This window comes from Danio rerio, chromosome 8 (genome assembly GCF_049306965.1).
Source record: "Danio rerio strain Tuebingen ecotype United States chromosome 8, GRCz12tu, whole genome shotgun sequence".
NCBI lineage: Eukaryota > Metazoa > Chordata > Actinopteri > Cypriniformes > Danionidae > Danio > Danio rerio.
The window spans coordinates 31,462,793-31,488,394 of NC_133183.1; the positions used below are offsets into that span (position 1 = coordinate 31,462,793).

At 35.4% G+C, this 25,602-nt stretch overlaps 1 protein-coding gene across 14 annotated transcripts in view; it reads left to right on the forward strand.

Moving 5' to 3' along the window:
* Positions 1-25,602, forward strand: part of grid2 (glutamate receptor, ionotropic, delta 2) — a 704,448-nt gene that overhangs the window by 495,542 nt on the left and 183,304 nt on the right. For 12 of the 14 annotated variants that reach the window (XR_002459338.2, XM_073909344.1, XM_073909341.1 and 9 more), the window contains 1 exon segment: positions 13,733-13,834. Coding sequence is in view for 13 of the 14 variants with exons in the window: in XM_073909344.1 (XP_073765445.1) it covers positions 13,733-13,834 (102 nt within the window). In the remaining variant the exon portion in view is untranslated. 14 annotated transcript variants of the gene reach the window in all.

A 25,602-nucleotide genomic window follows, 5' to 3' on the forward strand; every position in this document is an offset into this window, starting at 1 on the left:
CCTGCTAGTTCAAATTACTAGACAAAGCATAAAAACTCGTTGCCAACTTTGAGTAAATACAACTAACTACAGTATTACTTTGTTTATTGGTTACTAGACAACACACTTACTAGAGTACTGGTAACTCAATCTGACTTAAATTTCTTTTGAACTGAAAACCTGACACTTGACATACACTACCGGTCAAAAGTTTTTGGTCAATTTGATTTTTTAAGAAAATTATTATGAGCATTTTTAAAGGTAAAAAAAAAAAATTAATTGTTAAATATTTATATAATGAAGCTAAAAATGAATCTTTAAAATCACTGAAATAAATTAATGAATAAAATAAAAGCTACTTTTGAACAGTTGTTTTATAGTGGAATTTCAGTCCAGAATTTTACAATTTGTACTGTATTTTTGATGAAATTATTGCCACCTTGGTAAGCAGGATAAGCTATTTTAAAACATTTCAATATCTTACTGACCCCAATTTTGTTTTACCGGTAGTATATGATAATTCAATAATTAATATAGCTAATAAATATTAATAATGTAAACATTATAATCAAAACAGATTTTTTTTGTTCTGTGTGAATATTCATTTTACCTTGCAAATTGCATATATGTAAAAAAATAAATAAATAAATGAATAAATAAAAAAATGCTATGTCGTTGTAACCCAAACTTTGTTGGGTTAAAGAGCACAAGTTAATTGTATAATTGAAATAATGAACCCCACATTGGAGTAATTCAGCATTAAAAACAAAATAAATAAATAAGTTAAAATGAACAAAAAAGTTCATACTTACATTTATAGCTGCAAATGTATATCAGAGCATTCGTTATTGATGGTGTCCGCTATAACCTTGTACTATAATATTACTTCACATTGCTATTTAAAGGACTTTGGCCTTAATTGTAAGTTTGCTGCAAAATTAAAGCCCACTCATCAATATTTGACACCACAGTCACATGTAAGCCGGAATATTGAAGTGATTCTGAAATATGCATGCCGAAATACTCAAGATGACTTTGATTTAAAGCGACTGTTTTGATGTGACATGTCTGTGGTTAAATTAACTCATACGGCCAGTCATCGCTTAGCCATTTGCATGAAAGTTTTTGCTCCGCATCGTCAGCATTTTGTTTCTGTTGACTGAACCACAAACTACTTGCGAGTTACTGTTTACAAATTGCCTGAGGCAGAGCTCTATTGATATGACCCTGCCTGCAATATGTTAGTATAGTGATACGTCCCATAAGGTCCCAGTGGAGCGTCCTGGCGCGGGAGGACAAAACTGCTCAAATTAATTCCTAGACACAGTTGCTAATCCTGTGAACATGGCTGCAGCGAGGTGAAGAACTCAATACAACTGTAAGTTAGCATTGGCAATATGTTACGTTTTTGGATAGTATGTCTTTAAATTATAACATTAAAAACAACTTGCAGAAACAAAGATCTGGTTTCCATTGGCCCTGTCAGAACAGTTATTCAGATGTACACTTAGTGTATACAGTGCTCAACATATACCAGTACACCTCTCACACAAATCTCTTCTTAAAATTAATATTTATAACAATAAATATTTACTATATTGTATTTGTGCATATACATTAGATTAGTCAGTACTAAAACCAAATTTGGAGCAAATCTAACAAAATAAATTTAAAAAGCGGTTCAAAATTAGTACACCAAAATTTATGTTAGGGAAAAATATTAAATAAAAAACAACAAAAAGGGCAGTTCATTCCACTGTGGCGACCCCTGGCTTAATAAAAGGGACTAAGCCGACAAGAAAATAAATGAATAAATGAAAAATTAAAAAGAGCAGAAGAGAAAAAGAAAAACAAAAATTGCACAGAATTTTGTGGAAATTTAGTAGTTTTTTTTTTTTGTCTCATAATTTTGAGACAAAATTTCATGAATTTGTCTCATGGTTTTAAACCTATAATCCTTCTATCTCAAAAGATATTCAGTGACTAAAATATAATTGTTATATATTTTGTAAATATTCTGTATTGTTAAAGTGTTAATAAAAATATTCATTTTGCAATTTATACATTTTTCTATAATTAATATATATATATATATATATATATATATATATATATATATATATATATATATATATATATATATATATATATATATACACATATTATTATTATTATTTTTTTTTTATTTATTTATTTTTTTTTTTGGTCTGTTGCCTATATTAGATAGGATAGTAATCACAGGAAGCAAAGTGGGACGGAGAAAGGGGCAGGATCAGGAAATGTCCTCACCACTAGGCTTTTCCGTCGACCACTAACTAATCCATGTACATTTCTGTAAAATAAATAAAACTTAAGTAAAATCAAAATACAAATAGATTCCAAGATAAAATAAACATATGAAACAATAAAATTATGTGAAAACATTAGTGTATATATTTATTTTATTGCAGCTATAGTCGTAGATTAAATATTTAATATTTACATTTAGTGTACTAAAAAGGTAAATCTATTTATTAAATTAGTTGAATTAATCAAAACATAGTATATTTAAATTACAAAATGCAACAAAATGATTAAAACTTATAAATGTGTTTTAATGATTAAAAGTTATTTAAAAATCTGTTTCATATCAGTATATATTCAATCAAGCGTCAATATAATCAGTTCAAGACAGAATTAATAGCCCCTCTTAATTTCTTTTTTCCTTTTTTAAATATTTCCTAAATTATGTTGAACAGAGCAAGACAATTTTCATAGTATGTCTGATAATATTTAATATTTATAAGAGAAAGTCTAATTTGTATTTTTTTGAAAATTTTAAGGTTACAATTATCAGCCCTTTTAAGCTTTATTTCTTTCGATAGTCTACAGAACAAACCATCGGTATACAATTACTTCCCAAATTACCCTAACCTACCTAGTTAACCTAACTAACTCAGTTAAGCCTTTTCAATGTCACTTTAAGCTGTATAGAAGTGTCTTGAAAAACAGTCAAGTATTATTTACTGTCATCAAGGCAAAGATAAAATTCATCAGTTGTTAGACAGATAATAAAGTTATTAAAAATATGTTTAGAAATGTGTTTAAAAAAAAATCTTCTCTCTGTTAAACATAATTTGAGGGAAAAAAATGAACAGGGGGGCTAATAATTCTGACTTCAACTGTATATATTCCTTATTACTTATTCACTATTAACAATTAAACACACATTTGTTGCTTTTAAGTTAGCTTGCTAAAAACATTAAATGTAAACAATATACTCTCAAATTAAAAGCAAAAATCAAAAAATACCAAAATATACTGTATACTGCAGAGGCTCAACCCTATTCCTGGAGATCTACCTTCCTGTAGATTTCAGTGGCAACCCATATCAAACACATCTGCCTGTAATTGTCAAGTGGTGTTCAGGTCCTATTTAATTGGTTCAGGTGTGTTTGATCTGGGTTGGAGCTAAACTTTGCAAGAAGGTAGATCTTCAGGAATAGGTTTGAGCAGCCCTAATATAAACGCAAACAAACAAATCTGTTTTTAATTCTCTATTTATATATGTAAAATTGAGATCCTAATTTTGTTAATATTCATTCAGTCAAATATATACTAAAAGCTTATCGCTACCTTCACCTTGCTGTTAGTGGTCTTTGCTTTGACTGCACTACGGCAAAGTGTCCCATCATCTTCATCATCCTCATCCTGAGAGGTTATCAAAACTCTGGCATTACCAGCGGGTCACTCATACCCACGCGCCACCTTTAAAACTATCTGCCAACTCCGGCTCAGCGGCTGGAAGTGGCCGGAAATCACATCTGATCAAGGTGAACAGATCCACCCGCACACACACAAGAACAAAATGCAATGTGCAGCATAAAGCGAGGCCTTATGGCATGCTAATGGTGTCATTCTCTTGCCGGAGAGCCTGGAGAGGCCTGCTTGTTTCCATTCGGCAGTGGGAAATGAGCTCTTATCTGTCCCTCTGAAGATAAGAGGCAGACCTTTCTCTCTCTCTCTCAGCCCTTTTTGGCTTGGCTTTTTCCAGACTTGAAATTTACAGTACCGTCTCTCGAGATGAGGCTGCTCACCCCGACTGGTAGAGGATGACAAACATTGTGCGGCTGGTTTGAGATTCAGCATGCAAAACAAATTTTAGATGACAGAAGCAGTTCCTGTCATGCCATGGCCCCTGAAACACCCCTGCTGAAAATCTACGAACTAAAAAAACTAAAGAATGACAGTTGTGATTCAGCGAAGGTGAAAACTCTGATTCAAACGTCAAGAATCTGGCCTGTTGTGTTTCCCAGAAGTCAACATGATGAGCGATGAGGCCAGCGGTCGATGGATGTTGACAGTTAAGCTTCTTTTTATTTTGTATGTTTTATTATTTTTCTTTTTTTTTCAAAATGCTTTGATGCACAAATAATATCTAGCTAAACTAAATGTCTTCAGTGTTACTTTTTAATATTTTTTTATTGCTGAGTAAATAAATCTATACATTTATTTGACCTTTACTAATACACTATTACAATCTAAAACTATCTGCTCATATTTTAGAATACATAATCTAAATTTATTGCACAGTGAGGTAGTTATTTTCATCATCTACTAATATCAATGCTAAATAGTCTTGACAAATTATATATTGGTCATTAGATAATGTGTTGACTAATGTGACCTCATTGTAAAGTATTACCGTTACAATTAACAAAAACATTTTGGGCGACAGGGTGGCTCAGTGGTTGCCACCTCAAAGTAAGAAGGTTGCTGATTTGAGCCCTGGCTGGGTCATTTGGCATTTCTGTGTGGAGTTTACCTGTTCTCCCAGTGTTTGTGTGGGTTTCCTTAGTGTGTTCCATGCGCTATAGGTATTGGTGAATTGAAAAAACTATATTGGCTGTAGTGTATGAGTAAAATGAGAGTGTATGGATGTTTCCCAGTACTGGCTTGCAGCTGGAAGAGTATCCGCTGTGTGAAATGCTGGATAAGTCCATGGTTCATTCGGCTGTGGTGACCCCTGATGAATAAAGTGCCAAAGAAAAAGTCAACGAATGAGTCAACGAATGTGTGCCAGTCTATCACTGTAGATAAAACAATGTTTCTTTGACAGGGCATTAGTAACACAACTCAAACAAAACTCCAACTTTGCACAGAGACTATTAAGGATTTTGTGATGTGAACGTAAACAAATTTGTAAATCTAATCATTTTTTTTTTTCAGTGAAGAATGTATTAAAATCACAGTTTGACCTCTTTGAGACTGAAGTTGTTGGTAAAAATTCCTTAACCTTTAAGATTGCTCTGATTTGACCACTACCAGCCTGATGTGCTTCTCACCATTCCCAGAAGTCAACATGATGAGCGACAGACGAGTCCAGAGGTCGATGGATGTGTCGATGTTTGCTGACGCAGGCAGCGCCGGCGATTCAGCAATACGTGTGTTCCCACAGTGGATAATATTTTATCGATTAGACAAGGCTTGAAATTTCTCACAGGCATTTAGCATGGCTTGCTTGCTGTAAATATAGCTGTTTTGAGTTTATGCGGACGTGTTCAAGAAGACCTTTATCGGATTTTACAGATTTGGCCTCCATGGACAGTGTCGGAGCTTTCTATATATTGCGTTGTTTTGGAGTCAGATGATAATTACAGGTTTTCGACTCACATTTGCTCTGGATCTGCTTTCCAAGGCTGTACTTCAGACACAGTCTATTCCTCAGGATCAATATAGAGACTCTTAAAAGCACAGCAGTGTCCTTAACCAGAAAAACGCTCGTTTTAATTAATGGAGCTTTGTGAATCAATCAATCATACATCATAAAAAACATTCCACCTGCTCCAGCAGGATAGAAAATGGACTGATAATAAATGTTTAATGGATGAAAGGGAAGGTTGATTGTCTATTGAATTACGCCACTTTATAAATGCATCAGAGTTAAAGAGACGGGAACAGCATTTGTTCTCTTTATTTGCACTGTCTGTATGGAATGGCAAATTCTATAAGATCAAGACCAGACATGTCGTGTTATAGCTGCAAAGATGTCCATCTCAAGTGAATCACTTTATATAAAGCTTGAGTTTATGACCGTGAGTCAGGCTTGTATTTCCTCACCTTTAGTGACGGGCAGAGATCACTTTGAATTGTGCAGACGGGAAGTTGACACAATACTTGCCACATGTTGAATGTAAAGAGTCTGTCTGGTTGACTAGATTGAAATGTTAAGTCTAGTTCAACCCCTGAGGTGTCTTTACAATAACATTTAAGATGTCATAACATTTTAATAGAGATAAAAATTTAATAATAATAATAAATCCCATGAAGGGGATTTTTTATTTTAAATTATTATTATTATTATTATTATTATTATTATTATTATTATTATTATTATTATTATTATTATTATTATTATTATTATTATAAAGCTTTTGTGATTTACAGATTTAAATTACAATCACAATGTATACATCCTTTATATCACAGTTTATGTAAAATAATTTTTTTATTATTTATTTTTGAAAGGATGTAATTCTTGTAAGTTGGCTACAATAAAATAGGCACAGTAAATATATCAAATGTTATTGTATGTTGAAGTTTGGATATACAGTTATTGTTTTATTTAATTTAATGAAATACAATAATTGCAGTGCAGTATAACTAATCTTTATTTAATTTTATCAAAATGTTAATTAGGAAATAATATATTATATTTTTCCATCTTACTTCTTAATTCTATCTGAAGTCAGAATAAACCCCCTGAATTATTAGCCCCCTTGTTTATTTATTTCCTCAATTTCTGTTTAACAGAGAGCAGATTTTTTTCAACACATTTCTAAACACAATAGTTTTAACAACTCATTTCTAATAAATTATTTATTTTATCTTTGCCATGATGACAGTATATAATATTTGATAAGAACATTTTCAAGACACTTCTATGCAGCTTAAAGTGACATTTAAAGGCTTAACTAGGTTAATTAAGTTAATTTGGCAGGTTCGGGTAATAAGGCAAGTTAATGTATAACAATGGTTTGTTCTGTTGACTATCGGGAAAATATATAGCTTAAAGGGGCTAATAATATTAACCTTAAAATGTTATTATTATTTTAATTATTATTATTATTATTATTATTATTAAAAACTGCTTTTATTCTAGCCGAAATAAAACAAATAAGACTTTCTCCAGAAGAAAAATTATTATCAGACATACTGTAAAAATTTCCTTGATCTGTTAAACATAATTTGGGAAGTATTTAATAATTCTAGTTTCAACTGTATGTAATATACCATGCATAGTAGAGTATTTACCGTATTTAGATTCCTTATCAGCCTTTTTTTATTTTGTGTTGCCTTAAATGTAAGCTCCTTATTCAGAAAGTTTCAGAAGAGTGCATTTGGCTCTGAGTGTATTGAATTTCTGTGTTTATATTCTATCCCCATGACTACCTGATGAATTGATGATAAACCGGTAAGGGCAGAGCTCCTATGATAAGAATGAGTAAACAGTCTGAACGGTTTGCATACAAACCATTTTCCACTCAAAACTTTCGTCTAGATCTTTGATGCTGCTTGATATTCAGCAATATTGATTCTTGGGTTACCACCAAAGAAAACACACACACACACACACACACACACACACACACACACACACACACACACACACACACACACACACATGTACCTTATCAAGCCCATTAATATTTCAGATGGTCAGATTACATAATGTTAGTTAGAAGGCTGGCTCAGACAGATTTGAAAAGAATAAACTTAAAATGGCTGCGTTTGTTTGGGGGGGGGAAGCTTGTGAAGTGGATAGTTATGTAAAAGCTGTCATCCTAGCCTCCATGGGATGGCATGTACTGTGTCTAATCCCAGTCTAAATATTATGCTAATGACTAGCCGGAGCTTGCGATAATACGACTCATAGTGAGCACCGTTATGTTGAGTTGATGTTTTTCAGAACTCTCTTGTTCATGAAGGTGAGCTTCATTTTCCTCCCATATCCAAAGTGCGAGTTTCTTTTGGTGCTTATGACTGCTTAAAGAGTGCTTTTTGTATTGCACGGACAGAGTGTGACATTTGCATTGGTACAAAGCTTGCCATTGGACTGTACTGCATGTGTGGCAGTTTACTATTCCACATGCATTTTGTATTCTGTCATAGAGCACTTTCATGAAAAACTTCAAAAACATCAAAGTCCTTTACATTCCGCCCTCCGAAACTCTTCGTATCGTGTTTTGATTGAGCTGGAAAATCATTTTCCAACAGTCTGTTGCAAGCGACCAGGAAATTTTGATCTCCATGGAGAGGATTTTTTTTCTATTCTTTTCTTTTTTTCACAGGTAGCTCAACGCACTTCAGGAAGTATTGCTTTCTTCTCGACGCTGTTGTTTTATTGGGCAAATAAATCAATAGTTGTTTTCTGTTGTTATCCGACTCGAGAGGAAAAATGAGCACAGTAGGGCAACGAATTGTTTGTTTATGCGGCGCACATTAGCTAAGTGTAATTAGAGTTTGGTGAACAGATTTGTGTTTGGTTATTAGAGCATAGCCTTAAATTACTCATCTAAATCATGATTGTTTGCTCCTTGCCGTGTTTCTATGCTAAAACTAGCTTGTTTTGTGTGTGTGTTCCTTACTGATGCTTGCTTAACATCTGAATATGAGGTATTAGGCAAATTTGGTGTATCATATTCTAATAGCAAGTCATTGTTCTTTTAAAATATTCAAAACTGCAGCAACTATTTCTTCATTATGCCTTTCTCAATAGTGTACAGGCTGTAAAAACAATGTGTGCATTAATTAGTGCCCATGAGTTGTAATACACAGTTGTTTTGTTTTTATTTATGTATTTAAATTGCATTGTGTGACTTTATCTCTGGTCTGATTACTTTTGACTTTGAAAATTTAAAATATGACTTTTAATGATATATTTAGTAGCTTAGAAAGTGTTGGGAATGTTACTTCCAAAAAAGTTATTAACTACTAATTATATTATTTATTTATGTATCTAAATTACTTTCAATTTTAAATTACATGACTCAATGCACTTAATATATTTTTAGCCTTCTTTAGTTGAAAAATATTATTCTTCAAAATATATCTGTACATCAAACAATATATTTACTCTGCTTCTATGAAATAATTTATCCAGAACTGTTGAATGGTTGTAAAGTATTTAAGGCAAGTACAACTTTACCTTACTTTCATTTATAAGTAGATAAGTAATTTAATTACAGTAACTAATTTGTAACTTATTACACCCAACACCTTTTAAAAAAGTTTACTGAAAACCTAATTAAAATGAACATAATCAGCATAGACAAGAAAGTGTTTCCTCATTCATTTATTTATTCACTTGTGTCCACTTTTCTGGGACCGGGTCGCGAGGGCAGCAGTCTCAGGAGAGAACCCCAAACATCCCTCTCCCCAGACACTTCCTCCAGCTTCTCCGGAGGGATCCCAAGATGTTCCCCGGCCAGCCAAGGTCATAGTCCCTCCAGCGTATCCTGGGTCTTTTAAGACATACGGTTGGAGATCAGACAATGCAACCAGGAAGTCCATCATTGAACTCCACCCTAGGGTGTCCAGGTGCCATGTGCACTGGTGGACTCGCTTATGCTTGAACATGGTGTTTGTAATAGACAAACTGTGATAAGCACATAAGTCCAATACAAGAACACCACATGGATTCAGATCGGGAAGGCCATTACCCCCAATCACACCTCTCCAGGTATCACTGTCATTACCCACGTGGGTGTCCCCTAGTGGAACAACAAACTGCTCAGTCTGCACCCCTCCCAAGGACTTTAAAAAGGCAGAGTACTCTGCACTGGTGTTTGTTCCATGGGCACAAACCACAGTGAGAGTCCTATCCCTAACCCGAAGGCGCATAGGGCCACCCCTCTCGTTCACCGGGGAAACAGACTGCTTAGTCTGGCACCTTCCATCACCCCTTCAAAGGACTCCAAGAAGGCAGAGTACTCTGCACTGGTGTTTGGCCCATAGGCACAAACCACAGTGAGAGTCCTATCCCTAACCAGAAGGTGCAGGGGGGCAACCCCCTCATTCATCTGGGAAAACTCCAACACATGGCGGCTAAGTTGGGGAGCTATAAGCAAGCCCACACCAGCCTGCTGCCTCTCACCATGGGGAACTCTAGAGTAGAATAAAGTTCAGCCCTTCTCGAGAAGTTGAGTTCCAGAACCGCAGCTGTATGTGGAGATGAGCCCAACGATCTCTAGTCGGTATTCTCCCGCACAAGCTCTGGTTTCTTCACTCCCAGTGAAGTGACATTCCATGTCCCAAGAGCCAGTTTCTGTGCCCAATGATTGAGTTATTTTGGTCCTGACCTTTAACCACCAACCGTTCCACAATACACCAGCCTTTTATGGCTCCCCCTGCTGGTGGTGGGCCTGCAGGAGCATGGTCCCACATTGCTTCTTTGGACTGAGTCGGTCAGTTTCTGTGGGATAAAACCTGGCCACCAGTCGCTCGCATATACGAGCCCCAGCCCCAGACCTGGCTTTAGGGTGGGGCCCAGGCTGCGCCGTACTAGGCGATGTCACAGTCTTTGCTGTTTTTGCAAGGGTTTTTGAACCGCACTAAGTCTGACTTGTAACCTAAGATTTTTTGCCTCGAGAGACCCTACCAGGGGCATTAGCCCCCTACAACATAGCTCTCATGATCACTCAGGCACTCAAACCCCTCCACCACAATAGAGTGGCGGTTCATGGAGGAGGAGAAATTGTCTGAAAATGTCAATGAAATGCTTATGATTTCTACATCAAAATCTAGTTCTACTGTTTTAGGTGTAGCACTGTACAACAGTTTACACTGTTTAATGGTGCTTTTAGCTCCATTTGTTTTAAACACATATACACCAAACAAATGTTTCTCATGCTGATACAGAAACAGATTTGCTGTATATGTGTGACAAAATCTGGGGAATATTGGGTTTAAAAATAAACAGATCCACAGGTGGGTGGAACTGAGTTTTTGTTTATTTGTCTTCTTTTGTCAGACGGCATGAACTGTGGTGGAAAACCCAAGCATTGTTTGCTCTTAAGAACACATTTACTAATACTGTACGTAGGAAGACCAATGGATAAACATAATTAAACTCACTGACCAAACTTCAGTCAGAGAAGCTTGTCTTGTTAAGTTCAGATTTCACTGTTGATGAGGCAGTTGCATATTTGCGTTGGATCCAGAGGGAATTGTGTTCTAAGGGAACAATCTATGGGCCACAAACTTGCCCAGCTGTCAAGCTGATTCTACCAAACACATCAGAGATCTTTGATCACATCAAAGGATAATCTAATAGCTTTTACATAGACATTTTTTAATGCATGAGTATGAAATCTCCTCTCCCCACCAACCACCTTAAAACAGCCAGTTCTGTTATACCCTGAGGAATATTTAATTGCTCAGAAGCTCAAGCTCATCTCATATTTTTCAGGGTTTTTGAAAAAAAAAAAAAAAAAAAAAACAGGGATTTTTTTTTTTCAAACAAAGTAGTATAATATGCACCATTATACCATTCAAGTGTGGGCTCAGTCAGATTTTTAATAAGGCTGTACAGTACTCTCATACATTTATGCTGTTTTTTTCTCTAATATTAATATTTTGAAATATATTTAGAGTCATTCCAAAACATACTTTATTCCTGCAATGTCAAAGATCAATTCTTAGCATCATTGCTTCAGTCTTCAGTGTCACATGATACTTAAAAAAATCTTTCAGACTTTTGGATTGGATGCTTATAAAACATTTCTCATTATTACCAATTTAAAAAAATCTATTTGGGCTGCTTAATTATTTTTGGGATTCACACTTATTTATATTTTTACCATCCAATTTAAACAATTGCAAGATCAATCAAAGTGTTGATTTTGTCCAAAAAAGAGCTAAACCTTACTGACATCAGCCCATATATTTAGTAAGAGTATATATGAAGAGTTTAAAACCTCTAAATCCTCTAAGACCTTTTTTCTTGTAAATAAGCATTTTCTATCAGGCTCCTCTGATAAGGTTCAGAAGTTTCATTTTACATGTAATGATAAGGTTATTATTAGCTTGTAAATAAAAGATCTTTTTTTTTTTCTTTTCAAAAATGTCACTTTAGACAGTTCTTTGTTTTTTAACAAAATTAATTTTCTTTTGCATCAAAACCAGCTAAATCCACTTCTGCTTTATGCAAAACCCTCTTAATCCACCTATTGGAACAAGACAGTGTAATTAGTTGAAAATGAAGATGACATTACAAATTATTTTACCAAACATAAAACACAAATTACCTGAAATTTTTAAATATATAAATCTGTCAGGTAAACGGCGGTTCATTCCTCTGTGATAAACCAGGGGGAAAGCAGAAGGAAAATGAATAAATGAAATCTTTCAAGTGCTTTAATCAATAACAATAAAACTGACATTAATTAAATCTTAACAATCTGGTGTCATTTCTGATATTTGGGATTTAGATTTATTGTGAGTAGAACAATGTAAACATTACAAACATTCTAAACATTTTGGTTAAATTAAGTTAGATTTGGTTATTATAAGTTTGGTAAATTCAAATAATGTAGAGTAAAAACATAGTGTGTCTAAAAGTAGAAATGTAGTGTAGTTTGTGAAACATCAATATCTGTGCATTGTCCATTAATATAAAAAGCTTATCATGTATATAGGTATTATGAAGTAATACAAATGATGTATAGTTTTATACATTATATTTATCTTTTAAAAAATTGCTTAAATTAGCAAATAAAACACAAGGTAACCCTATTGGACAAAAAAGAGATGCCTCTCAGACAATTTTAGAAGCTGTCATTAATTCATTTTCACCATACTTAAGGTCTTGGTCCCGTGTTTATCCTCATAGCATCCACGTGGGGAAAAAATACAACATCTTAACTGACTTTCGTAAAATGGAGTTGGCATTTATTGTATAGTAAATCAGACTCATTCAAAGTAGCGTCGCTGCACAAAAACACGTTATGAATGCATCCTACGCTTCTGACAGCACATTGTGTTTTCTTTTTCTTATGATGCACAGAGTTTTGAGGTAAGGGACGTTTTCATTTGCTGTTCACTGACAGTCGAACAGGCTCATGCAGTTCATCAAACTCCGTCTTTTAAAACCCAAATCGAGCGGAATATGTCTCCTCATAAAGCCAGTGTATCAGCTCGCTGCTACATTGAAAACATATGATTTAATTCTCGCTTCTGATTGGTTCTGGGGATATAGCGGTTTTTGCTGTCAAAGACAAATGGCGTTCAGCGGCTTTTGCAAACAAACTGTTATTTCTGAATGCGCTGACGCTGGGATTTAGATGATTTGAAGCAAATTTATTTGTTGATGGTGTAACATTCACTCAATGCCTTTATCTCATTTTTCCCGGAAGTGGCGTTTAGTGGCTTTTGCATCAGAACTCTTCATATTGAAATAAATTGCTTGATTTTCATCAAGTTTATCTCTACAGAACCGAGCACAGATCCAGTCCAAGCGCTGCCCATTAATCTACATTTAAAGCTAATAAAGTCTAGCAGAAAAATAAATGGGATATTCAAAAGCTCTCGTTTATGAGTTTTCTTCTCATATGAGTACTTGAAAGAAGAAAAAGGAAAAGAACGAAACTATTCGTGCCTCTGTTCAAAAATGAACTCATTTATGTTACTGTAAAAATCTATAGGTTGTTAGTGCGATCAATACTTCTTTCTGTGCATGTCGTGACCTTACTGTGAACTTTCTTTATTTCCTCAGCTCGCCACCTGGGACCCAATCCACGGACTGAATGGAACACTGACCGATCGAAAGCTGGAAAACAACATGCGTGGGGTCGTCCTACGGGTGGTCACTGTTCTGGTATGTACCACATCAACTTTACCAGCCAAGTCAATGGGTTAATGCTGTATGTCATCTAATACAGTGTTTCCAAACCCTGTTCCTAAAGGCACACCAACAGTACACATCACATTTTCAACCTCCTAATCCTAAACCTTCCTAATCAAACACACCTGAATCAACTCATCAGAACATTAGAAGAGACTCCAAAACCTAAAGTGAATGGGTCAGATAAGGGAGACATCCAAAATATGCAATGTTTTGTGCCTCCAGAAACAGGGTTGGGAAACACTGATCTAATAGATACAATGTTCCACATACTGTAATTACAAAGTTTTACAAGATGTCAGTGATGCCTTTCTAATATAAATGACATCAAACAGGCTTAATTAGGATCCCCCATGTTTCGGAGTTCCTCTGTCTGACTGGACTTCATAAGGTTGAAGTAACTCAAGAGTAATCCATATTCTTGTGAGCTCCAGAGGTCTGTTCACATCAAGCCACCAGTCTCTAAGTTCATTAAGAGTAAAATTTTGGGGTGCGATGTACGTAGACCAGGGGAGCTGGGTTATATTGAGATTTGAGTTTTCGTTATCTTCCCTCCAGCGCCGATTTGAGTAAGTCCCTGGAGTTCTTTAAAGATTCAGAGGTTTAAATTCTTCATATCCCTGCTTTGAAGTCAGTTGGAGAAGAAAGCAGTGATGCTGCTAGCCTGCGTCTCTTCTCTCTTTCTCTTCCTTAACCCCTCTATTTCTTTTATTCTGTGATTTCTCGCTCTGACAGAATGCTCTGTGAATAACGTGCATCCACATTTGCTCACAATAACTAGCAATTTGCAGTCTGTGTGCTGCCCCTACTGGTACTAGAATTGAATGCATGTAAGCCCATGTTGATTAGCTGTAGATGCCTGAGGACAGTAGTCTTTTATAGCAAGGCCTTGAGACCGTATGACTAGCAGGTGAAGCAACCAATGATGTTTTAATTTGTGCCATGTCACAGTGTGCACTTCGTTAATGACCATGACAACAATGCTCTCCCTGTACACATCTAGATACTAAATCTAAGACTAAATTAAGACTAAATCATCTAGCTGCTATGTCAGCATTTGTTCATTCATTTTTACACACATTTGCAGCTGACTTGGCCTTTAAATGATGTTTGTCATTTGATTATTTTATAATACTTGTGAGCGGGCAAACAGTTCATTTTTAAACAATTTCTTTGACCAGACTGAATATGTTGTTTTGAAAAACCTGTCTCAAGTAAAGTTATGTTTTTGCCATCAGAAATTAATGTTTTTATTTGGAGGAAGTTGCCAGGCAACAGAGATTCAAAAGGCACATGGAAAAGTTTTGATGTTATTATGTGATGCGAAAATGTGCTAGTTTTTGCAATTGTTTTAGAATTTCGGATTAAGTTACCCATGGGAGAAAAGACAAGGGATAATAAATGACAGAAAATGGTCAAACTGCTTGCTCTACAAACAAGTGTGTTGCTGATTATGCATAAAAATAGAATAACACAGTAAGTAAATATTAATTTGCAACATCAAGAAGCATAAGTCAATGGAAATGAATGAACCCAGAAGTGTTGAGCCAAAAAGATTCTAATAACTGCATTCGCTCGTACGTGGAGAATAAGGTCAATCAGCTCGATCTCACATGGAACGTAACTATTTTACGTTTTTCTCAGTTTAGTGGCAAGTTCAGTCGGATGAAAATGTATGATTTTATAAAGGAAATGAAGTCAGAATGTTAGAAATATTCACACATTTAGAAAAAGTTACAAAATAAAATAAATCTAAATGACCATTTCTGTAGTTTTAGTGTTAAGGCCAGGTTGCACCTAGTCGATGGTTGGCCATTGGGCGTTTCTGAACTATCATTGTGTGACTGTCAGGCTAGTTTGTTTGTTGTGTTCCACATGCTACTTCTCATCTAGCTCATGTCAGAGGGAGTTTGCCTGATTCAGAAAGTAGAATAGGCATTAACCATCAGTGAAAGAGCATTCTGATAGGATATTCAGCTGCAAATTAGAAATGTGAGAAAAATGAAGTGTCGAAGCTAAGCAAACGACGCAAGTCAAGAGAGAACGCAATCAAGCTTTCTCCTATGTAAAATTATTTAGATTATCAGACTTATTTTCAGGAGTGATTCTCTCTGTGGTGAGTGCAAGGTGCTGTGAAATGTACATACTGTAAACACTGCGTTGTTGAAGGTTTGTATGTGTGCAGCACTAAATCCAGTTTTCCTTTGGTGTATTGACAATACAGACCTGTGGAAATGTAAAAAAACACTGAATGTACATTAGGATTGTAGTTGCTGTAGTCAGTTTGGTGTGTTCATGCAGTTTTTAAACCAGACAGGACCAGATCTAGCCAGAGCCACTAGAAAAGTGGTGATTTTGGTGTCTCTTTGAGAATGAAGGAAAGTTCTTTTGATTAAGGTTGCATATTTGCAAAAAAGAGATTTTAAGATTGTGTTTTTGATATAATCAGGGGCACCCCTGGGTAAACTCTGGCCACCCCTGTGGCCACCCCAATATGATTTTGCTGTTGATATTATTAACTTAAATGTACTTATGTAAATTCCCAATGTTTCTATAGATAAATAAATAACATGCAGCAACTAAATTATTGTTGGTGCCACCAACCTAGCTCTAGCTGATTCACTGCCCCTCTCTTCCCATAGTGGCGGATTTGGGCAATTTGCCAAATGCCAGGGCGGCGTTGCAAGTATCTTGCTGGGGCTGGGCGGCACGCGGAGATGATGCAACAAAAAGCATCCCCTAGTAAAAGCATTGGGATACCATTTACTTTATGCAAGTGTGTTAACTTAGAGTGGCAACCCCAGAATAAAGACATTAAGGGTCGTTCACATCTTTTACACGCGTTTTCTATGTGCAACCGAAACAACGCTGGTGAAAGCAAACTGACACATGCGAGCAGAAAACCATTCCTGTGCGGCTCACGCACTCGTGTGTGAATCCCGGTTGTTTACATGCACGCTGATAAAAATTGCGCCGCTCATGCACCGTGAAACCGGAGTAAGCCTTTTGTGAAGAGGTGTCGGCACACAGTGAGTTTTGAAAGTCGACAAAACTAAAGTTTATATAATATGATGATGATAATACTTTCACTAAGCATGGCTATAAAGCAGTAAGGAGGGATAAAGAGTCAGGGAGGTAAGACTTCATAACAGATAATTCTATAAAACACATATTTTTGTATTCTATAGACTTGTCATAACTAATATTCATGCAAAAGGTTTCCTAAGTGATCTTAGCATATCACTCTGTTACATTGTTTTCCAGTAACATTTAGGATTAATGTCTGTTATTTATTTAGAATAATAATTGTATAATAATATTCATTGTATTTATTTAGAATAAATATAAATACATTTTTATTTTTATTGAAAAATAAATGTAACTATTAAAGGAGGGTGGGTATATGGGGTGGTTCGCCCAGGGTGTCATAAAGTAGAACCACCACTGCCCTCCCTGATCGTCGTTGACAGCACACACACACATCTTCAATCGACAGTAATGGCTATGTAGGCTAATATTTACTTTAAGGTTCATCAATAGAAAAAGCTGCATTAATAAAATGGCTCAAAAAGGGATATACCTGTAGATAAATGATTTTATTAGGGTCTGTATAGTGAGTGTGTGTGTATATAGTAATGCCTGTTGTTCAGTTTGTTCATTTGTTTGTTTTATCATTTAACTCATTAATCTCCATTAATTTTATACATGGCATATACTGCATGCTGTACAATAAATGTATGTGAAAAACAACTGAAAAGTTATTTCTATATATGAGAAGTGTTTTTAAACTAAATATAAATTTTTATTTGGTTTGCAGACAAATTTATTAAATGAATTAAAGTCACATTATTTAATTTACCAGAAACAAAAATATAACATTATACTGAATTCATTATTTTTTTGTGTGCCACCCCAAGATTTGGTGTGGCCTCTTCTGGCCACCCCTATGAAAATTTTCTGGGGGCGACACTGGTTATAATCGTTGAAATGTTGAAAAATTACCTCTTATGAGCAAATCTTTGAGTAAAAAATTTCTGTTTTAAGATAAGTTTGAATGTCAAATAAATGGAGAGTAAAGTAGTTAATTGGGTTTGAAAAAAGCATAGATACCATTTCTAATTTGAAACTATATCTTGAAGTAATAAGTAATGCTATTACTTTAATGTATCTTAAAGTAATGTTACTACAGGATTTGTTATCTTAAATGAGGAAAGCAAGGATAGACTTGAGAAGGTCAGTCCCAGCCAGGAGGAGGGGGAGCATGATTGGTTTTCTACCTCAGTCCAGTCAGCCAAAGAATCATGAGATGTAAATGAGAGGGCCCGTATATTAAATGACCAATAATGTAGTTGGAAATTAGGTGGGGAAAAAAAAGCAGTAATACAGTAACGTTTTAAAATAGATCAATTTAAATTGGGGAAAGATGGTTCAAGAAATATAGTCATATTCATGTACTTTAATCTTGCTTTAGTCTTCCAATTTTTCTTTTTATCATTGAAAAATATATAGTGAATTATTCATTTTAAATATCATTAACTTTAATGCCCTTGTCTCGTCACTTTTTTCCATCTTTGAAATATTTAAAGAGATTTGTTGATTTTTAAACCATCACAAGAGCCTGCTGGGTTCTTTCTATGAAATAATTTCCTTTTTTGCATGTTGTTTGCACAACATGAGTTTAAGGCAAAAGTTTACCAGATATTATTTCTCTCTAAATAATAATAAATAATACAAATTTAAATGGCTTTTCAATTCTCAATTATTTTTCCCTGCATACTCAACGGCCACTTTATTAGATACTAGTACTGGGTTTTCTCTTTTTGCCCTCCGAACTAACTTAATCCTTTGTGGCATAGATTCAGCAAGGTACTGTAAATATTCCTTAGAGATTCTGGTCCATATTGACATGATAGCAGCACGCGGTTGCTGCAAAATTGTTGGCTGCAGATTCATGATGATAATCTCCCGTTTCACCACATCCTTAAGGTGCTCTATTGGATTGAGATCTGGTGACTATGGAGGCCATTTGAGAACAGTGAACTCATTGTCATGTTCAATAAATCAGTCTGAGATGATTCATGCTTTATGACATGGCACGTTATCCTGCTGGAATCAGCCATCAGAAGATGGGTAATCTGTGGTCATAAAGGGATGGACATGGTCTGCTGTGGTGTTGACATGATGCTCAATTGGTACTAATGGGCCCAAAGTGTGAAATTGAGACTCATAAGACCAGGCAATGTTTATCCAATCTTGTATTGTCCAGTTCTCCTCTGACTTCTGGCATCAACAAAGCATTTGCACCCACAGAACTGCCGCTCACTAGGTATTTTCTCTTTTTCTGACCATTCTCTGTAAACCCTGGAGATGGTTGTACGTGAAAATCCCAGTAGATCAGCAGTTTCTGAAATACTCAGACCAGCTAGTCTGGCACCAAAAACCATGCACGTTTAAAGTCACTTAAATCACCTTTTTTCACCATTCTGATGCTCGCTTTGAACTTCAGGGGATTATATTGACCATGTCTACATGCCTAAATCCATTGAGTTGCTGCCATGTTTTTGGCTGATTGGACATTTGCATTAACAAGCAGTTGGACAAGTGTACCTAATAAAATGGCCAGTGAGTGTATATTATGTGACAATATTAAATAACAACCAAAGACAAAAAACTCCTGTCCTTGTGAGCTGTCTTACTTTATAGTATAGTCTGTGTGTAGAATAAAAAAAGAGTCTGTCTTGTCAAAACGCTGGCTCTGAATGTTCTGCTCAAAGAATCTTGGATAATAACATCATGACTTCAATTTAGAGTTCACAGGATTTTCAGCCTGGCATTGATTTACAGTCTAGGAGAGACTAATTGAACCCGTGAAGTATTTGAGTGCAGAACTGTAATTTCTTATTCAAACATTGTATAAAAATCAGGATGAATCACTCCTCTAAAAATGAAGAAAAGCCAACAGAAGATGGAGTGCCAGTGTAGTTCCACACAGCCTTGTACAGAAGCATATGGTTAGGGAGGCAGGGAGCTTGGAAGCCTGGGAAATGTTGTTGTTTGTAAAGTAAACCTTCAGGTGGATGGGGAAGGCGCATGTTCCCTGCTGGTGGCTGATGGAGCACTTCTTTCAGTCTCACTGCTAGCTGCTAGCTGCTAGTGGCCCACCGGTGCCTTGGAACTTATACTCCCCGCTGCTCTCAGACACCCCAGTGGCAAACGTGTCAGGATATGCGACGAGTTGGTTCTGACAGCTCCTCACAAGCCTGAGAAAAGCTGGTTCTGTTCCAAACACAAGAACTGACTGCAGACATATACACACATCTGTTGTGAAAGCTTGCAGTCTCACTGCAACATGACACATGTTTTTGATTCACTCAGTGGATCATTTCTGCATGCAAGAGAGAGTCTTCAAAACATCTGGAAGAGATTGAAGACAGAAGTGATATAGTGTATTCATATGAATTAGTAATGGAAAAAAGTATACAATTGGTAATTATATATATTTTTTTAATCAAAATTAATTTGAATGCAGTGACATGATGGCTCAGTGGTTAGCAATCTCGCCTCACAGCAAAAAGGTCTGATAGAGTCTGGCTGCAGACATGATGCAATCTCAGACCGGTGCAATCTCAGTAAAATATTTGTTGTTTTTGATGTTTTTTGCCGTTTGTTGCCTAACCTTAAAACAAATTAGTTCCACTCCAATCTACTTGTAACCAGGGGAAGTGACACTGACAACAAGGTTAGGATCCAAATGCAGGTTTATTAGGGAAGTTAGGCAAGCAATGGTCAACACAGTTAAACAGATGTATGATGTATGTATATATACAGTTGAAGTCAGAATAAATAACTCCCCTTTAAATTTTGTTTCTTTTTTAAATATTTCCCAAATCATGTTCAACAGTGCAAGAAAATTTTCACAGCATGTCTGATAATATTTTTTTTCTTCTGGAGAAAGTCTTGTTTTATTTAAGCTAAAATAAAAACAGTTATTAATTTTTAATAACAGTTATTAATTTAAACACCATTTTAAGGACAAAATTATTAGCCCCTTTTATTTTTTTCTTTGATAGACTACAGAACAAACCATCATTATGCAATAACTTGCCTAATTGCCCTAACCTGCCTAGTTAACCTAATTAACCTAGTTAAGCCTTTAAATGTCACTTTAAGCTGTATATAAGTGTCTTGAAAATATCTAGTAAAATATTTTTTACTGTCATCATGGCAAAGATAAAATAAAGCAGTTATTAAAGACGAGTTATTAAAACTATTATATTTAGAAATGTGTTGAAAAAAATAAAAAAAATAAACAGGGGTTATAATAATTCAGGGGGGCTAATAATTCTGACTTCAACTGTATGTGTGTGTGTATATATATATATATATATATATATATATATATATATATATATATATATATATATATATATATATATATATATATATATATATATATAGCTTCATCTGTGAGTGTCTAATCAGTGGTGACTTGGAGCAGGTGAGTGTGTGTTTCATGACTGGGTTCTGTAATCTGTAGTCCATAAACCGGCAGATTTGTAGTTTGTGTGAAAGTGAGTGTTTACCAGCGATCTCTGGATGTTAGAGCGCTGGTGATCATGACACTATGTAAAACATATAAAAAACACTTTTAGTTCAACATAATCAGACGTATAATATACTTACAGTGCGAGTGGAGTGTACAAGTAAGAGACTGGCAAGCTTGAAACACGCTGTCGAACATGCAGGTTCAAGTGCGCATGCGGGGCTGACATTGCATCCTGCTTAATGTGCGTCTGAGATTGCACTAGTATGAGATTGCATTGTGTTTGCAGCCAAACCCTTCTCAGAAGGTCGCTGGTTCGAGTCCCAGCTGGGTCAGTTGGCATTTCTGTGTGGTGTTCTCCCTGTGTTTGCCAGTGCTTTGGTTTCCCCCACTGTCCAAAGACATGTTGTATAGGTAAATTGAATAAACTAAATTGTCCAGACTGTATGTGTGTGAATGAGTGTGTATGGGTGTTTACCAGTACTGGGTTGCAGCTTGATGAGCATTTACTGTGTAAAACATATGCTGTATAAGTTTATGGTTCATTCCGCTGTGCCGACTCCTGATGATTTAAGGGACTAAGCCGAAGGAAAAATTTATAAATAAATGAATAATTTGAATGCCTATCACTAGCATGCTGTTCATTTATTTGTACTTAAAATGTACATTAATAGATCATTTTGCCCTTTAATTGGGTCCCATTGTGCATGATATATTATTATTATCATTTGTTGTTGTTGTTGTTGTTGTTGCTGTTGTTGTCATCGTAATTGTCATCTCGTCGTAGTAGTAGTAGTTATAATGGAAATAATAATAATAATAATAATAATAATAATAACAATAATAATAATAATAATAATAGTGTATTTGCATTTTCATGTTTAAAATTATGTTTATAAACTGTATCAATCTTGACAGCAAACAGTGTTCCCCTCCTTTTATGGTATTATCTGTTGATTTACGTTCATTTATGCTGTTTATGCCATATAAGCTGTCAAGATATTTTACTTTTTTATATTTTCACCACAGTGGAATGAACTGCCCACGTATCCAGAATATGTTTTACTCAGCAGATGCCGTTCCAGCTGCAACCCATCACAGGGAAGCACCCATACACTCTCATTCACACACATAAAACTACAGACAATTTAGCTTATCTAATTCACCTATACCACATGTCTTTTAACTTGTGGGGGAAACGGGAGCACCCGAAGGAAACCCACACTTACACGGGGAGAACATGCAAACTTCTTCAATCTAAGGGTGTCAAAATTTATAGTTTCTTCTGCTGGCATGACGTTTCCTCTCATCTTGGCTGTTACAGCAATACTTCTTGATACAGACACGAGCGAGTGTCTGCAGAGTTTTCTTCACCGTGTCTATCATGGATCAGCTGTGATCGCCGCTGACGTTTATCAGTGTCACTCATCTGTAAAGAGGGCCAGCGCATAAGAGCCAATCGCAGCGCGAGACCAATCGGTGTAAGAACGAACTTGCTAGACTATTTGCTATAAATGCTCGTGTTGTTTAAAGGTACAGTTTATATATCTGACTGTCTGTATTAAAGTATTAAATTGTATTACAAATAGTATTTTAGTACAAGAATTGGTCAGCTGTGAAGAAAATATTAAACTGTGTATGGAAAGCAACGTTGATGCACCGAGATATCGAATTGAACCGAATCAATGACATGATATTCGTAACCGTTAGACCAGTGTAGGTTCACACCTCTACCTCAATCCAAAAAAGATTGTAAAAGGTGCTGCTATAATCATTTGTTTCATAACCAAACCAACTCCCAACCAAGACAAAAAACTGTACAGTATAACAATAGCATAAGAAAAAATATAATATATTTTTTTCTATATATAAATTTGCATTGCATGATCAAACCACATGCATGCTTTTAGCAACACTTACAAAATGATAGTAATGTTAGAGACATGCATCACCTTGCCCCATCGCTGCTATTGATTCTCATAGCAGCGACAGTGATTGTCCACAAGATCACAGTGAATCAGAACCGCTGTATGTGTAGCTGGTAAAAGGGATGGTCATATAATGAGAGAGGGAATCAATGCAACATGGCTTGAACACAAGTGTGGGGAGCCGTACCCCTTCTGGGCAGCTCAATAAGAACACAGCTATGTCTCAATGTAGATAAAAAAGCGATACCGAAGGAATTCCGTTAAAAGGGTCATTGTCGCTGCGCTTTTGCCCCCAGTCTTAAGTGTTACAGATATTCTTCAGATCGTGCTGATGGCCAATTGGACCGGGAGAATTCGGCAGGGGTCTCGCGCGGGCCCCTCAGAGGGAGGTCTGATAGATGGCACCTCTTGGCTATAGTGCGAGTTGGCATGCATATCCTCACTTCCTCTAATAGCTTATTGAGCGATAGGGGTCTGGTGAGGATTAGAAAGCGCTGGCTTAATGTGCAGGCTGCATGCAGTCAATAACGCTCCTTCCATGATAAATCTGCCTGACATATTCCCAGAAACACTTCAGACATCAATAGGGATTTGTTTAAGGGAATATGAAAAATAAACAGCAGGCTATTATTTTCACTGGGCCATTGATGCATGGATGGTAACAGTATGAGAGTTTTGCCGTTTTCACACTCTTTCTTACTCCACACTTCAATCTACAGAAATGAATAGGCGGATTATGTGTGAAACGTTTTGTTTTGTTTTGTTTTGTTTTGTTTTGTTTTGTTTTGTTTTGTTTTGTTTTGTTTTGTTTTGTTTTGTTTTGTTTTGTTTTGTTTTGTTTTGTTTTGTTTTGTTTTGTTTTGTTTTGTTTTGTTGGGTTATACTTACTTCAGCCTGATCTCACGAGGAAACGTATGTTACATTTTGTCAGTTTGGGTAGTTAATTCATACGATTTTAGTCATACGAATACATACGATTTTAAAAAGGAGGCATGGCACCCAACCCCACCACTAAACCCAACTGTCAGTTGGGGATAAGTAAATTGGATGAATGAGATTGTATAAATTCATACAAATTAGACATTAATTCAAAAAGTTATAAATTGTCATGAGATCGGGTTATTTACTCAGCTCATTTTTTTCCACAACCTTAAATGAATCACTCAGATGACAAACCACTAGAGAACGCTGTAAACATTTTTGCAAATCTGAAATACATTACTCAGAGTTTTGCTCAGCATTTATTAGGTGCCGTGCAAAGAAAAGTCAATTATTCTTCTATAATGTCCAGAAAAATGTATTAAAGTGCAAAGAAATAAAAAATGTTAGTCAAATGGTTTAGTTTAGTTTAGTTTAGTTTAGTTTAGTTTAGTTTAGTTTAGTTTAGTTTAGTTTAGTTTAGTTTAGTTTAGTTTAGTTTTTGGCCTGTTTTGACTTTTTACTGTAACTATTAAGACTTCAAAAGAGATTTAAGCACATATGAAAGATACACTTTGTTTTTGTTTTTGTTTTTTTTTTAAGTTACATTGGGTCATTAGTATTGGATGATCATGGTATGTCCATGGAGCTGCTGGAGATTCTGAAAGAAGATATTTGCAGTCCATGTAATAGTTAAAGTTGCCTTTAGCAAGCAGCTGTGTGTTGAATAGAGCCACCTAGGTCTATGAAAGATTCTAGCTGTATTAACTTTGCCTTGAGTGTTTTTAGAAGACTTTATATACTTCAATAGTTTTGAAATCTTTTAGTGCAAGAAGGGCATCTAATTTGTTTTTCTGTAAATGCTTGGCTAAATGCAGTGCTCTCTTTTATACAAAAAAAGTCAGGAGGACCAGCTTTAATGTTTTCCTTTAAAGATATTATGGATATTATGCTAGTGTGCTTTCTCATGAATTTTAACTAAACAAACTCCTGGTTTGTAGTTTAGACTTTGGAAAAATGTTAAAAGAGACATCTTTTGCTCAATATCTGTTCCAGCTTAACTATTTAATTATTTAAATATTTCCCAGTGGGACAAATCACATAGCTTCAGAAGGTTTTGATAAAATACCAATTCTTTCTTTTCTTTTCTTTTCTTTTCTTTTCTTTTCTTTTCTTTTCTTTTCTTTCTTTCTTTCTTTCTTTCTTTCTTTCTTTCTTTCTTTTTCTTTCTTTCTTTTCTTTCTTTCTTTCTTTCTTTCTTTCTTTCTCAGCACAGTATAGGCTGATTCCTCACTAGCTCTTTAGATCTAGTTTATTTATTCATTTATTTATTTATATATATATTTTTTATT